This window comes from Aptenodytes forsteri, unplaced genomic scaffold (genome assembly GCF_000699145.1).
Source record: "Aptenodytes forsteri isolate BGI_AS27 unplaced genomic scaffold, ASM69914v1 Scaffold179, whole genome shotgun sequence".
Lineage (NCBI taxonomy): Eukaryota > Metazoa > Chordata > Aves > Sphenisciformes > Spheniscidae > Aptenodytes > Aptenodytes forsteri.
The window spans coordinates 1,220,340-1,232,689 of record NW_008795378.1 but is presented as its reverse complement, the minus strand read 5'-3'; the positions used below and the strand labels follow the sequence as shown (position 1 = coordinate 1,232,689).

At 40.7% G+C, this 12,350-nt stretch overlaps 1 protein-coding gene across 2 annotated transcripts in view; it reads left to right on the top strand.

The window, feature by feature from the left end:
* Nucleotides 1–12,095, top strand: part of MECOM (MDS1 and EVI1 complex locus) — a 197,662-nt gene extending 185,567 nt beyond the window's left edge. For both annotated transcript variants that reach the window (XM_009280541.2, XM_019472413.1), the window contains exons 9-15: nucleotides 897–1,063; nucleotides 2,550–2,627; nucleotides 4,370–4,539; nucleotides 5,646–5,790; nucleotides 8,545–8,781; nucleotides 9,338–9,524; nucleotides 10,456–12,095. In XM_009280541.2, coding sequence (XP_009278816.1) covers nucleotides 897–1,063; nucleotides 2,550–2,627; nucleotides 4,370–4,539; nucleotides 5,646–5,790; nucleotides 8,545–8,781; nucleotides 9,338–9,524; nucleotides 10,456–10,590 — 1,119 coding nt within the window. In that variant the 3' untranslated portion in view covers nucleotides 10,591–12,095. The remainder of the gene's footprint in view (nucleotides 1–896; nucleotides 1,064–2,549; nucleotides 2,628–4,369; nucleotides 4,540–5,645; nucleotides 5,791–8,544; nucleotides 8,782–9,337; nucleotides 9,525–10,455) is intronic.
* Nucleotides 12,096–12,350: the final 255 nt, after the last annotated feature.

Here is a 12,350-nt window from a genome sequence, read left to right as displayed (position 1 = left end):
TTCTCCAGAAATTATTTAATGCCCACTCCCTGAAAATTAAAGCCCTTTAAGACAGCTAACCAAGAGCGGAGGCATCTCAAAGTGCATAGGGTTTACAAGCAACTAAAGGTAGAGCAAGAATATTAAGAGGTTGTAGAAAAACAGGATAGGCATCTAACAGGTAATGTAAACACATAGCACCAAATTCACCAAAGTTTCATTTCTGATGGATTTATCTCATGGTCTTCGACTGTGATGGTCAAGAAGACTGGACTGAATGGTTGGATGTGGCTGGGACGTTGACAGAGCCTCTCTGGATCTGGCTTGTTGCAGCCCTTGGTTGAGCTAGCCTGTTCATAAGGTGTCCTCTGCAATATTTGTCCTCTTCAAGTCCTTTAAAAAAAAAACCAAACAAAAAACCCTATAGGAATTCAGTTATTGTTGGGATCTCTAGTTTTTCTGTTGATTTGGTCAAAAATGGACAATGGTTTCAGTAGGTGGGATGCACTTACTCATAAGCACATACCCACAGAGCATGACTGCATAAACTGGAATTTTATAGAAGCTGAGGCTTAAAAATTAGAAGAAATGAACACTGGCTAATTTAGATTTTGTATGGAAGCAGCTTTCCATTGTAGCAGTCAGGACAGAAGTTCTGCTGTGTGCTGGCCTTGCAGAGAAACAGCACCCCGCTATAGCAGTTAAGGGCGTTATTCCAAGTGGGACAACATCGTGGCCACCACCTTGCCTAATGTGCCCCATAATTTTTGTCACTGCAACTCTACATTTGCTTTTTTTTGTTTTCCTTTTTTATTTTCCCTTGGCAGCGTATGTTGTTTGTATTTCGGGTTTCCAGTGAGGGCAGAAAACCGAAGTGGTATTCACCATGACGGGTTCTGTGCTATCTTCTGTTGCAGATGTCAGCTATAGAAAACATGGCCGAAAAGCTGGAGAGCTTTAGCGCCCTGAAACCGGAGGCCAACGAGCTGATCCAGTCGGTGCCATCCATGTTCAACTTCCGTGCGCCACCGAGTGTCCTGCCCGAGACCCTGCTGCGGAAGGGCAAGGAGCGCTACACCTGCAGGTAGCCCCAAAACCGCCCTGTGCTGCCCTCCTGGGCTCCCGAAATCCCCCGTGCTCGGAGAGTTTCCAACGAAACATGGAAAGTGTTTCGCTTTGGGGTTCTTATTATTAAATTACTGGTGTTACGAAACAAAGTTTGCCCTGTATCATACTGGTTTGATAAATGAGGTGGAAACTATTATATAAACAATTTTTTTTTCCAAATTTTCTCATCACTTTCATATGCACAAGCATGCTTTCATTATTGATTTTTTTGATCATAAACTACAGATGTGTTTTTTCTCAGGCTTCTGGTTTTAATATCCAAAGGGATCAGTGATAAAATACATGACTTATTAGGACTTATGTGTACAGACTTAAAAAAAAGTACAATGAAGATAGTCATTGTACGTGCAACCAAAATGAATGGGAGCTTTGTCAAGGAGAGTAGAATTAGCTGTGTGGGTATTTTGAAGGCTTATATATCACGTTGTGAAAAAATAAATGGGATGTTAAAAATAAAGGGATGCAATCTTCAAAGTCATCACGTGGAGCAACCACCACCCTCATTCACTTAAGAGAGCGCTGTGTGTGCTCTGTCCCCATGCAAAAATGGGCTGGATGTCATTAATAGAACTGGGCCAGTTATAAACTGAATATTAATATGTTACTTTAAATGAGGGGGGAGTGCTCACGGTATTATTATTTTTTTGCCATTGTTGTTCCTGTGACATATTATCAAGTTTGGAGAATGGTTTTTAAATTGCATTATTTAGGTCTCTATATCATCTCCAGAATGTGCAGGCATTTGACACTGGCATATCGGTTTATCTGATCTTTTTGAAAACATGTCACCTTCTTTCAAGACATGTTGTTATAGAAACATACCTTGATGGATTAGGTCTTTGAGTCTTGTCTGCTCTGATCCTATTCAATGCACAGAATGATGTCACGTTTGCTGACACGTAGAATTGGTTGAAAGGTTTGAAATTTGCTTATATGGAGGCAGAAAGCCAAGGCTTTAATAACAGATTCTCTTGATTCCAAATCTGAATGTGACAGATAATCACCTAGTGAGCTTAGAAATTTTGGGTGATCTTTAAAACTGGTATGTTTTCATATATCCCTTGCTTATGCACAAGAAAAGCTGGTCGGTGCCAGCAATTCCAGTCCCATTCTTGTTTCCAGTCCCATTCTTGTGTGTGTGTGTGTGTGTGTGTGTGTGTGTGTGTGTGTGTGTGTGTGTGTGTGTGTGTGTGTGTGTGTGTGTGTGTGTGTGTGTGTGTGTGTGTGTGTGTGTGTGTGTGTGTGTGTGTGTGTGTGTGTGTGTGTGTGTGTCTCAATCACTTAAAATCGCTGAATGATTTTATTGAAATGTCATTACACCAAAGCAATACCAATACTACCACATGTTAATGATTCAATTTGGGCTATGCGTCTGGGGCGGCTCAAATTGGGACGAAGCCATTGAAGGTTGCATTGTCTTATCAATCCTTTTCTTATCACAGATACTGTGGCAAGATTTTCCCGAGATCTGCAAACCTAACACGTCACCTGAGGACGCACACTGGAGAACAGCCCTATAGGTACCGCGACCCCTTACCTGTGTCTGTGGTGTCGTCAAGTGAATAAAGCAAGGGAATGAGTGCTCAACAGCCTTGCTTGGCCAGCTCCAGCGCTCGCTCCTTGGCATTGATGACCCACCATTGCATTTTGGTCTCAAACAGGGCTTTTTGCATTCAGTGCTGATACTCAGCATTGGAGCTGCAGAGATGGGGGAAGGTTTTGGTCCTAGTTAGTGAAATTCTTTTGGCTTAGGCAGCCGCCCAGGCACCATCCGCAAGTTCTGCCTTTGCCTCACGGGATAGCTGGCACTTCTGAACCAGCATGGTTGAAGTGTTTTTCAATAGGGCTCATGGTCATATTTTCCCTTGCAAAAATGGTTTTTTTTTTGTAAGAGCTCTGTGGTGGTTTTTGCAGCCTAAAGTTGGGTGTTTCGTCAATCATCTGATTTCTGAAAGGTCCCGGTTGCAAAGGCGTTACTGTATTTATTTGTTTCCTGCCTAGTCTGGATCCTTTCTGAGGTCTGCTTAACCAAAACCCGTGTGGGTGTGCTCTCTTGTTGATAAGAATATGTATGTGATATTGTATCCAGGACAGTCACATGCAGAAATGTGTATAGACGCTTCACCTTATTGAAAATGAAAGACTAATTTAAATCAACTGGAAAGAAGCCAGTTCATGTTCCAGTAAAACAAATGCACCAATTTCTGCATTTTATGAGCTGTAAGGAGCAGAGTAAGCTCATTGTTTGTGAGGAAACAATATGGTTTTTGCCTCTAGTCTCTTTGGGAAATGAGATTCACATCTAATTTTATTGAAGGAAGGTCTTGATGCATGTTATGCCCATCCACTACATAAAAGCCGTGAGCAATTAGTAGCATAATGGACAATTTCAGCACACAAAAAAATTTGACATCATTGACAAGCGTAAGAGAGGCACGGGAGAAGTAAAAGATTGAAAAACTAAAGTGGTGAAGACTGTTGGCTAGTTGCCAGCCAGAGAATTTGGAATAGTTATAGTATGACTTAGTAATGGCTTAAAGAGCAATACAGTAAAGGCTTTAGGGACTCCAAATCACTACAGAGTATGAAAACTGATGCCTCTGGTACCAGAGTGATAGACTAAACTACTCACATTGGCACAGTATTAAAGGTTGAGATTGTTTATTGCTGGTTTTTGCAAGATAACCAAATTTCCTCTGGGATTAGCAATCGAGCAAGTTAATTCCTCAAGAAAAGATTTAATCACACAGTATAATTTAGAATAGGAAAAGAAATAACCCTTTTTACCTTATTTGAGCATTAGAAGAGATCTGTTTCATGTTTTTTTCCAAAAGCGTTTAATTGTATTGTATTGGCAGCACATGAAACAATAGAGTTATTGCTCTACTGTTTTCAAACTTCCCAACTTTGCGTGCAACAGTTTTAAAAACATGGGAATCAATTACCCTAGCTAATTTGATGCCATTAACTCTGAAATATTATGCTTATTCCTAAAGGCAGTATTTAAAATATAAAGCCTAATGTGAATTAAAGCTAAAAAAACCACTGTAGAAGTGACGTCTCCATTCCAAGAGCACGGCTCTCCAGTTATTCAGCCAAAACTTGTCTTTATTTCAGGGAGGGTTTTGCCTCCATAGGGACCAAGGAACTGCAGTTGGGTACTGAGGCTGAGCCCGGAAGGTGCTTCATGTCTCTTAGGACAAATCTTACATTTCCAGATACTAACAAACCCTTTTCTACCCACCTGTTTTTGGTTTTTTAGATGCAAATACTGTGACAGATCCTTTAGCATATCTTCTAACCTGCAGAGACATGTCCGTAACATCCACAATAAAGAGAAGCCATTCAAGTGTCACTTGTGTGACAGGTGTTTTGGTCAACAAACCAATCTTGACAGACATCTAAAAAAACATGAGAATGGGAACATGTCTGGTATGTATGCCTTTTCCCTCCCCAGCATGCTCTACATACCGCCAACGTTCATATACAGGGACCTCACGTTCACTTTCAATACTACTGAGCGTCAGTAGGCACACGTTGCTCTGCCGCCGTCTGCTCTGATGAGGGGGTTTTTGGAAAATATGTAAGTGCCTAAGCTCTGCTGACATTTGAAGTGCTTTGAAAATCCCAGCATAAACTCCACCCTCGTATAACTTAATACCACTGGATGATGTCTTTTCTTTTGGTTTTAATTAAGCCAACCGTAGCATTTTGAGAACAGACTGGGAAAATTGGTTTAATCCCATCTCCGCAATCACTTGGCTCTCAATAGGAGTCCTAGATTTAGAGTCTCAGGGGGCACTCTAAAAGATTTTCTTGGCACCCTCTAAAATATTCCCACTGTCAGGAGCTGAAAAGCACTAGCTATTATGGAGGTAATGGTGCCTCCCAAGCCCCAAAGCAAATCGGTCACTGCACAGCAGCAGCAAAGGCAGCGGCAGGTAGTGGATATTATTGGTCTGGTTTAGGTATCTGCAGGGTTTAATAAAAACCCTGTCTGCAGTCTTTTCAGTCTACGTTTTGCTCCACTGGAAATAACCAGGTACCTGCAGTGAATGCAGAGCTGTCTTCTTGACAGTGCACAGAGAAAGATGTCTGTCACTGGTCTCTCAGTGCTAATGAACCTGGGTGATTATGTCAATGGCTGCTCCATATTTTAAGAAAATCTACATCATTAATAGCTAAAATAAAGTTCCATTTGCTCAGTTCAGCCATTGGTCTAACACAGTTATTGACTGACAGTCTTGGAGTTGCAAGGGAACAGGAGGGAGATGTTGAAATAGATATTTGGCAAAAGCAATTATAAACCATGGAAATGGCACCCAGCATGCAAGCAGTCATTTTGGCTGGAAACCACCTTCACCCATGGTTAATAATACTTCCCTTCTAAATACCAGTTTTACAGCTGATAGATCACTATGACCAACTTTTCTGGGTCTCACCCATTTTAACCATCGTTTCAATTTCAATTTGATTTAAATGGTTAAATATAGAAAACATAAAGGAGCAACGACAGAAGTCCTCTATTTTGCTTTAAGGTACTGCAACATCTTCACCTCACTCAGAACTGGAAAGCACAGGGGCAATCCTAGATGACAAGGAAGACTCTTACTTCACAGAAATTAGGAATTTTATTGGAAACAGCAACCACAACAACCAATCGCCCCGAAACTCAGAGGAGAGGTAAGTTGCGACTGATCTGCCTTCAAAAGGTGCCACTCTTCCTTTTCCAGATTAAACCTGATTTTTCACTTTTGATGAGTCATTTTAGCAATCTGATTGCTTCAGTGTTCACGTCAGTGTCTTATGAAAAGAAACGTGTTGATTCCCTCCCCATCGTGCATGAGCATATTCCCAGTGGCAGATGATGGACAGAAGGTTCATCTATAAACATATTTCTCCTTGTATCAGGAGCTCTCAGTTTCAAGTTCCCATTGTTGATTTAAGTTTGTTGAAAAATCCCCTCATTTTTCATTCACGGCAGAACAGGTGTATTCTACATCCTGTGGCTAAATGTAGAGAGCCTTACTATTTAAATGCAATTTAAATGTGTAATTAATAAAGTAGACTAAGCTAAATTCTTGGATCAAATGAAAGATTATAACTGAAAGTCCTTTCCTGTAAGTAACTCAATCCCAAGAAAGATGCTGACTAGCAAAAACCCGTGAGCCTGTGGGTAGGTGTTGGTAGTCCACCGTGCTCTAGCATGTGGGAGACTTTTTCCTACTGAGATTTATTAAGTATATGGGTGTTTCAATTCTTCTGAACTAACAAAAGAGAGATGACTTATAAATATTTTCAGCTAATAAAAATACAGCTAAGCAGAAAAGGCTGTAGCATGGATATGCACATCAGCTATACATATTTCTTTGAGATTGGTGTTGCATTATGCATTATTTGCGCTTTTGAATTGGCATTACGTTATCAGCATCAAAAATGTCTTAGTGTTGGTGACAAACTTCACTGTCATCTCAATTTCCAGATGCCTTTGTGAAGGGATAAAAATGGTGGACATAACACAATTTCCACAAAAGTATTGGATTAAGTGATTACATGCATATTCAAATTTCATTCCATTCTTGATTGGCAATGAGGGCTTGGGATTTTTTCTTTGCACATCTGGTCTCAACATGTCCTCCAACAGGAAGTCAGCAAAGTGAAAAGGTTGCTGGGTTGTGCAGTGTTTCCTTTCTAAATTTGGCACTTCAGACTGCTCTTGATGGATATTTTATCCCTGGCAAATTGCTGCATTTGAAAGCATAATTAGAGAATCTGTTTTCTTAATCACATGGCTTTTGTTACTTTGGTTGTCGTCCATCTCTCTTTCATTTCTAGCAGCCTCAATTGAGCATAACAAGCAAGTTGGCAGCCCAAACTGTGCTCAACAATTTCTTATTTCTGCCTATTTAAATAAAAGATGATAAAGAGATATTCCTCTGATTATCTTAGAGGGGGGTGGCTGCTTCAGCTCTCCTGACTCTGCACAGGCTCAGATTTTTTGATACTGTGATATAAACAGACCATTCCCTAGATTTTTTTTTTAATGCAATACTAAACTCGTGACAATCAGCTGGAATTTGCTCGGAAAATAGATGAAACTCTGTTATGTTTAGGAAAACGATGCTATTGTATAAGAAACTAGCTTTCACTTGTGTACGCTCCATCAAAAAGTACATCTGTTACAACAGCAAGTCATACGCTAAATACCAAATACGCTGCTAGGGCTCATCCTTATCTTGCTCAAACTTTTGGTATATTCCATATTGTCCCGCACAGTTTGAAGCACACGGAGTCTAAAGCAAACTGCGGGCAGACAATAAAGTTTCCATTTTTATAACTGTATTCCTGGAAGAGTAAGGACCTTTTGCACAATGAGAACAATAGATGAATCAAGGCCTCCATGCTACATAACGCAGTGGAGCAGATATGCTGGGAGCATGAATTCATGTGGCTCCACCAAGTTCAGCCCTTCTACACCACTAGTACCTCTGGCCACACATTTGTCAACGCGGTGGCAGTGCTGAATTTCTTTAACTCTCATTTAATGCAGCAGACACGATGCAGCTGCAGATGCTCAGAATCCTGCAGGGTTGAGGCCGTTAGCAAACGAGCCCCTACTTCAGTGTGGATATTATGTCCTTGATAAAATCCCGTAGGAAGTAGTTAAGAGAAGTCATTGTCTGAAAGCAAAAGAGAATGTAATAACAGTGGGTAGATCAAATGGTTTTCCATGTGTGTATTGCTATAATTATTCATTTAATAAGAATAAATGCACTTAAAATGCTATATGACCTTTCTTTTCATTACTTCTTAACCTTCAAATCAGTCGATAATGTAGTTCAGTGTGGAGGCAGTATTGCAAACCATTCTTCAGGTCTTCAGCTGAAGTCCCTTAGGTTCCCATGTATGTAATCCACACGTTCAGTGAAGCCAGGAACCCATGGCTTCCAAATGGGTGGTAGTGGGCAAAATTAATTATGCATGTAATTTTGACTTTAAAACTCTGAACACAGTATTGGATGTCATTTTTGAAGCTGCCGGATCTGATTTTCAGAGTTTCTTGGCCCCTACAGCTTCTGTTAAAAGTCGATGAGTTGTTTTGCCCAGACTACATGTATGATTGGAAACATGAGATGAAATAATGCGTGAGAAAATTTGGAATGGATATCTGAACATGCCTCCACTTGAACAGTAGTTTTAGGCTCCCAGGATAACAGGAAAATCCCATGCTGATGGCACTGTAATGTCCCACTGATTTTTGAGTGGAATTTTCTCCAATACTGCCTAAATGTCTGAAGCTAAACAAGATACAAAATACAGAAATGACTTTATTCTATTGGGATGGATCCTTTTCAGATCTGCCTCCGACAATCCGCTGGTGAGGAGCTTTCATAACTGATTTGTGATTATTGCTTGGGTTTGTTTTGGTACTTTCAGAATGAATGGCAGCCACTTTAAGGATGAAAAAGCCATCGTAGCCAGCCAGAACTCAGATTTGCTGGATGACGAAGAGGCAGAAGATGAAGTCATGATGGACGAAGAAGATGAAGAGAGCGAAATTGCAGGGAAAGCGGTCAAAGAGCCTGTTACGAGTGACATGCACGAGGGGACTCCAGAGGAGGATTACGAGGAAACGAGTACTTTGGACATGAACTGCAAAGCTTCCCCTGGCAGGTTGGTTCCTTCCGAGTATTGGTGTGCCCGATATGCAAAATAAAAACAATAAACCATACAAGAGTGCCAGCACCAAACTGTGTGCTGTGGGAACTGGTCCAAAGTAGCCAGCTTCCCAGTTACGATAGCAACATGTGTCTGTGTTTCGGTCAATACCAGCCCTGTTTTCAGTCTCGTCATGCAATCTGTAGCCCTTAAGAGGAAAAATAACTGTGCTTGGGGAGTTATTGTCAAGTTCTGGGTGAGACAGGAAATGTTCATGGGAGAGACGTTATTTGCTCCATAAACCGACCTGGATCTCCCGTAATGGTCTTGTGGAAGGCTGTGGTGACACCAGGAGAGAGATGACCTCTCCCTCCCCTGCTCCCGCTGCCCATCCTCTCCTCTTTAGGAAAGAAAGGGGAATTTCTTTTATTTCAGGATCACGGTTCCACAGGGCAAGGTGGTTTATTAATGTAAAAAAGGGTGCAATTGCTCAGATGTGTAAACCTGGGAGGACAAGGAATGCAGAGAGAATCGCTTAATTGACATTAAAACCTCTGTGGTGTTTTTGTAGGTATAAAGAGGAGGAGTATAAGACAACTGGACTTTCGGCTTTGGACCACATAAGGCACTTCACAGATAGCCTCAAAATGAGGAAAATGGAAGAAAATCAATATAGTGAAGCTGAATTGGCAGCTTTCAATACTTCCCAGCTGCCAGAGGACCTAAAACAACCGTTGTACAGGAAATCCAAATCCCAGGTAAAAGCTTAACTCAGTTAAAATGTTACTGTCGCCAAATACCCAAAGGATTAAACCGTTAGTGTGTGGCAGGCAAGATCGTTTCAGCTTCGTCAGACAGGGCTGTGCTCCACGTCCACAAACCTCAGCCTGCCCCGACCTCCCCTTGTGCTCCCGCCACACTAGGGAGACATGGCAGGATGCTCTGGTCCCTGGTAACAGAGGATTTGCTTACCTTTTTGCTATTTCTGTTCCTGTCTGCCACCCACAGAAATGCCATGGTAAGAAATAGTCCCACTCTGCTTTCATACAGCTGGCGTGGTCCCACTGATGCCGTGGGGTGTAGCTGCAGCCTTGCAGGGATGTGACCCAGTCATCTGGCTGGCTTGGCTTTTTGGTGTTTTTTATAAAGTCTATTGAATGTTACCTCCTCTAGGTCCTCAGCATGTTTTGAAAACAGCAATAACTGGACTGACACCTTAGTGCTATTTTTTGGGGTTTTTTTTAACATTAATTACAACGGGTCTTTTTAGCTCCTTCAGAAGATTCCCGTTTTAAAAATTGCAGAATATGCCTGTAGAAAAGGTCAGCAAAGGAGGCTGTGGTATTTGGTGAAATACAGGACCAGCCAAGGGATAATGTGATTCCTCAGGCTCTTGAAAAGAGCCTCTTGTGCCAAGAATCTGAAGGCAAAGGAGACTCTGGGACCTTGTCTACTGTCAAAAGTTTCTCAGAGCTTTGTGAAGCCAGATGAAAGCAGAAATTATTATTACTATTAGTGAGTCAAAAGTGTCAGTGAAAAGGTTTACCTAACGTGTTTTGATATTTTTAAATAAGTTGAGAATAGCAGTTGTAGCCTAAATGATGCCCTAACCATGTAGGGATGGCACGGGTCCAAGCTCAGATCTGCACCGCAGGATCATGACCTCTTTGTCCTTCTTTCCCCGTCTAGGCGTATGCGATGATGCTCTCTCTTTCTGACAAGGACTCCCTTCATTCTGCATCCCACAATTCACCCAATATGTGGCACAGTATGGCAAGAGCCGCTGCAGAATCCAGCGCCATTCAATCCATCAGTCACGTATGACATTGTGAAGTCTTACCGAGAATGGGACCAAGTCCAAACCAGTAGCATGGCTCTTTCATATATGACTGTTTAAAAGACTGCTGAGCAGAATGCCTTATAAATCTGCAGGGTCACTCATTTAAAGTCCGGTGACCTTAAACTGAATAATTTTAAAAAGAAAGAAACTATTTATTCTCAATATTTTGTTTTGCACAGCAAAGGCAGCTGCTGACTTCTGGAGGATCAATGCGACTTTAAAAAAAAAAAGTTTCAGTGGATTATGTAAACCGGGGCCGGGAAAAAGTGTCTTCCAGTTCACCCGGCTTTGAGGGGCAGGGGCAAAAGGGTTAAGACTGCATTGATACACACATGGGCACTCCTTTAAAGTAGGAACTGAATTGATTTTCTTTTTGTATAAGATAGTTTGACACAGGATTGGGAACAGTTGCTTTTATGTACAAATCTCTTCATTAAAGCTTTATGCATTTTAGCCCTTCAAAGAAAGAAAATAGTTCTATCAAATGCACAGTATCCATCGTAAATGTAGAAAGAAGTAACAGGGAATATTTTGTTCTTTCCGTAATTCTTTTGCCTTCTCAACTGCATTGTTAAAAAAACCCGAAAAACAAGAAAAAAAAAGAGAAAGAAAAAAAAAGAACTCTGAGAAACAATACATAAGAGGCTTGTGTATATTGTAAACTATGAATGTTCACTACTCCGAGAAGCTAAATCATCCAGATAATTCCATGAAAGCACCGCGTTCATCGACAGCACCACTAGTTCAAATCATTGTAAGGAGATTTTAATTTTCGACAATCATGTCACTATTTTGTTGTATTGTTTCCTTTCCCCCTACCCTCTAATTTCTTCTTTGTGTTGTGTGTACCATGTATTTATTTGTTGGCAAAAGATTGTTTGTTGATTAAAATAGCACTGTTCCTATAACAAACAGCACTGCTCCAGTCCCCCACTGCGTTACGATGTAAGGCACCCATGTACTTCAAAAAGAGTGAGGTGAACTGATCTGTGTATATGGGAGTGCAAAACAGTGTTTGAAATTTTCTTACATTCCTCTTTTATTTTATTTTTGCCTTTTAATGAACTAAATAACTAATAGATGCGACTTAGGTTTTTTTTGTAATACAGTAAATTGATTCAATTGTATAAACAGTTATAATTTCTTCATGAAAGCATGATTCTTCTGATTAAAAAGCTGTACCCAATATTTTATGCTGGTTGTCTGCGAGCTTGTGTGATGTTATGTTCATGTTAATCCTATTTGTAAGATGAAGTGTTCCAAATTTATGTTTAAAAAAATAAATAAATAACGGAAGGTATTCAGTTATTTTTTGGGGGTTTTTTTGGCCTTTAGTGAGGGACCAGATTTATTTTTCCTTTTGTTTATAATCTCATTTTGAAATAATCGGCAAGTTGAGGTACTTTCTTTAAATGCTTTGTACAATGTAACTGTTACGCATTTCAGTACATTACTATGGGAGGATCAACTTAAAAAAAATAAAGGACTACAAAACTGAAGGGATCTTTTTCCCTGTTGTCTTGTTTTTGTCTGGGTCAGGGCAAAAATGGCATATTTTGTCTGCAGTCCGGGGAGCAAAGACTGTGTCTATGGGGTCATTAGGATAAGGGTAAGCAGAGGATGGGGCACTGCAAAGCGTCTTGGACTTGGTCAGGCAATTTAGGGCCCGATCCAGAGTCTCTCAATAGACCATTAGAGGGTTTTAGATCAGTCCTTTAAGTTTCAAAACACTACCTTGGAAAAG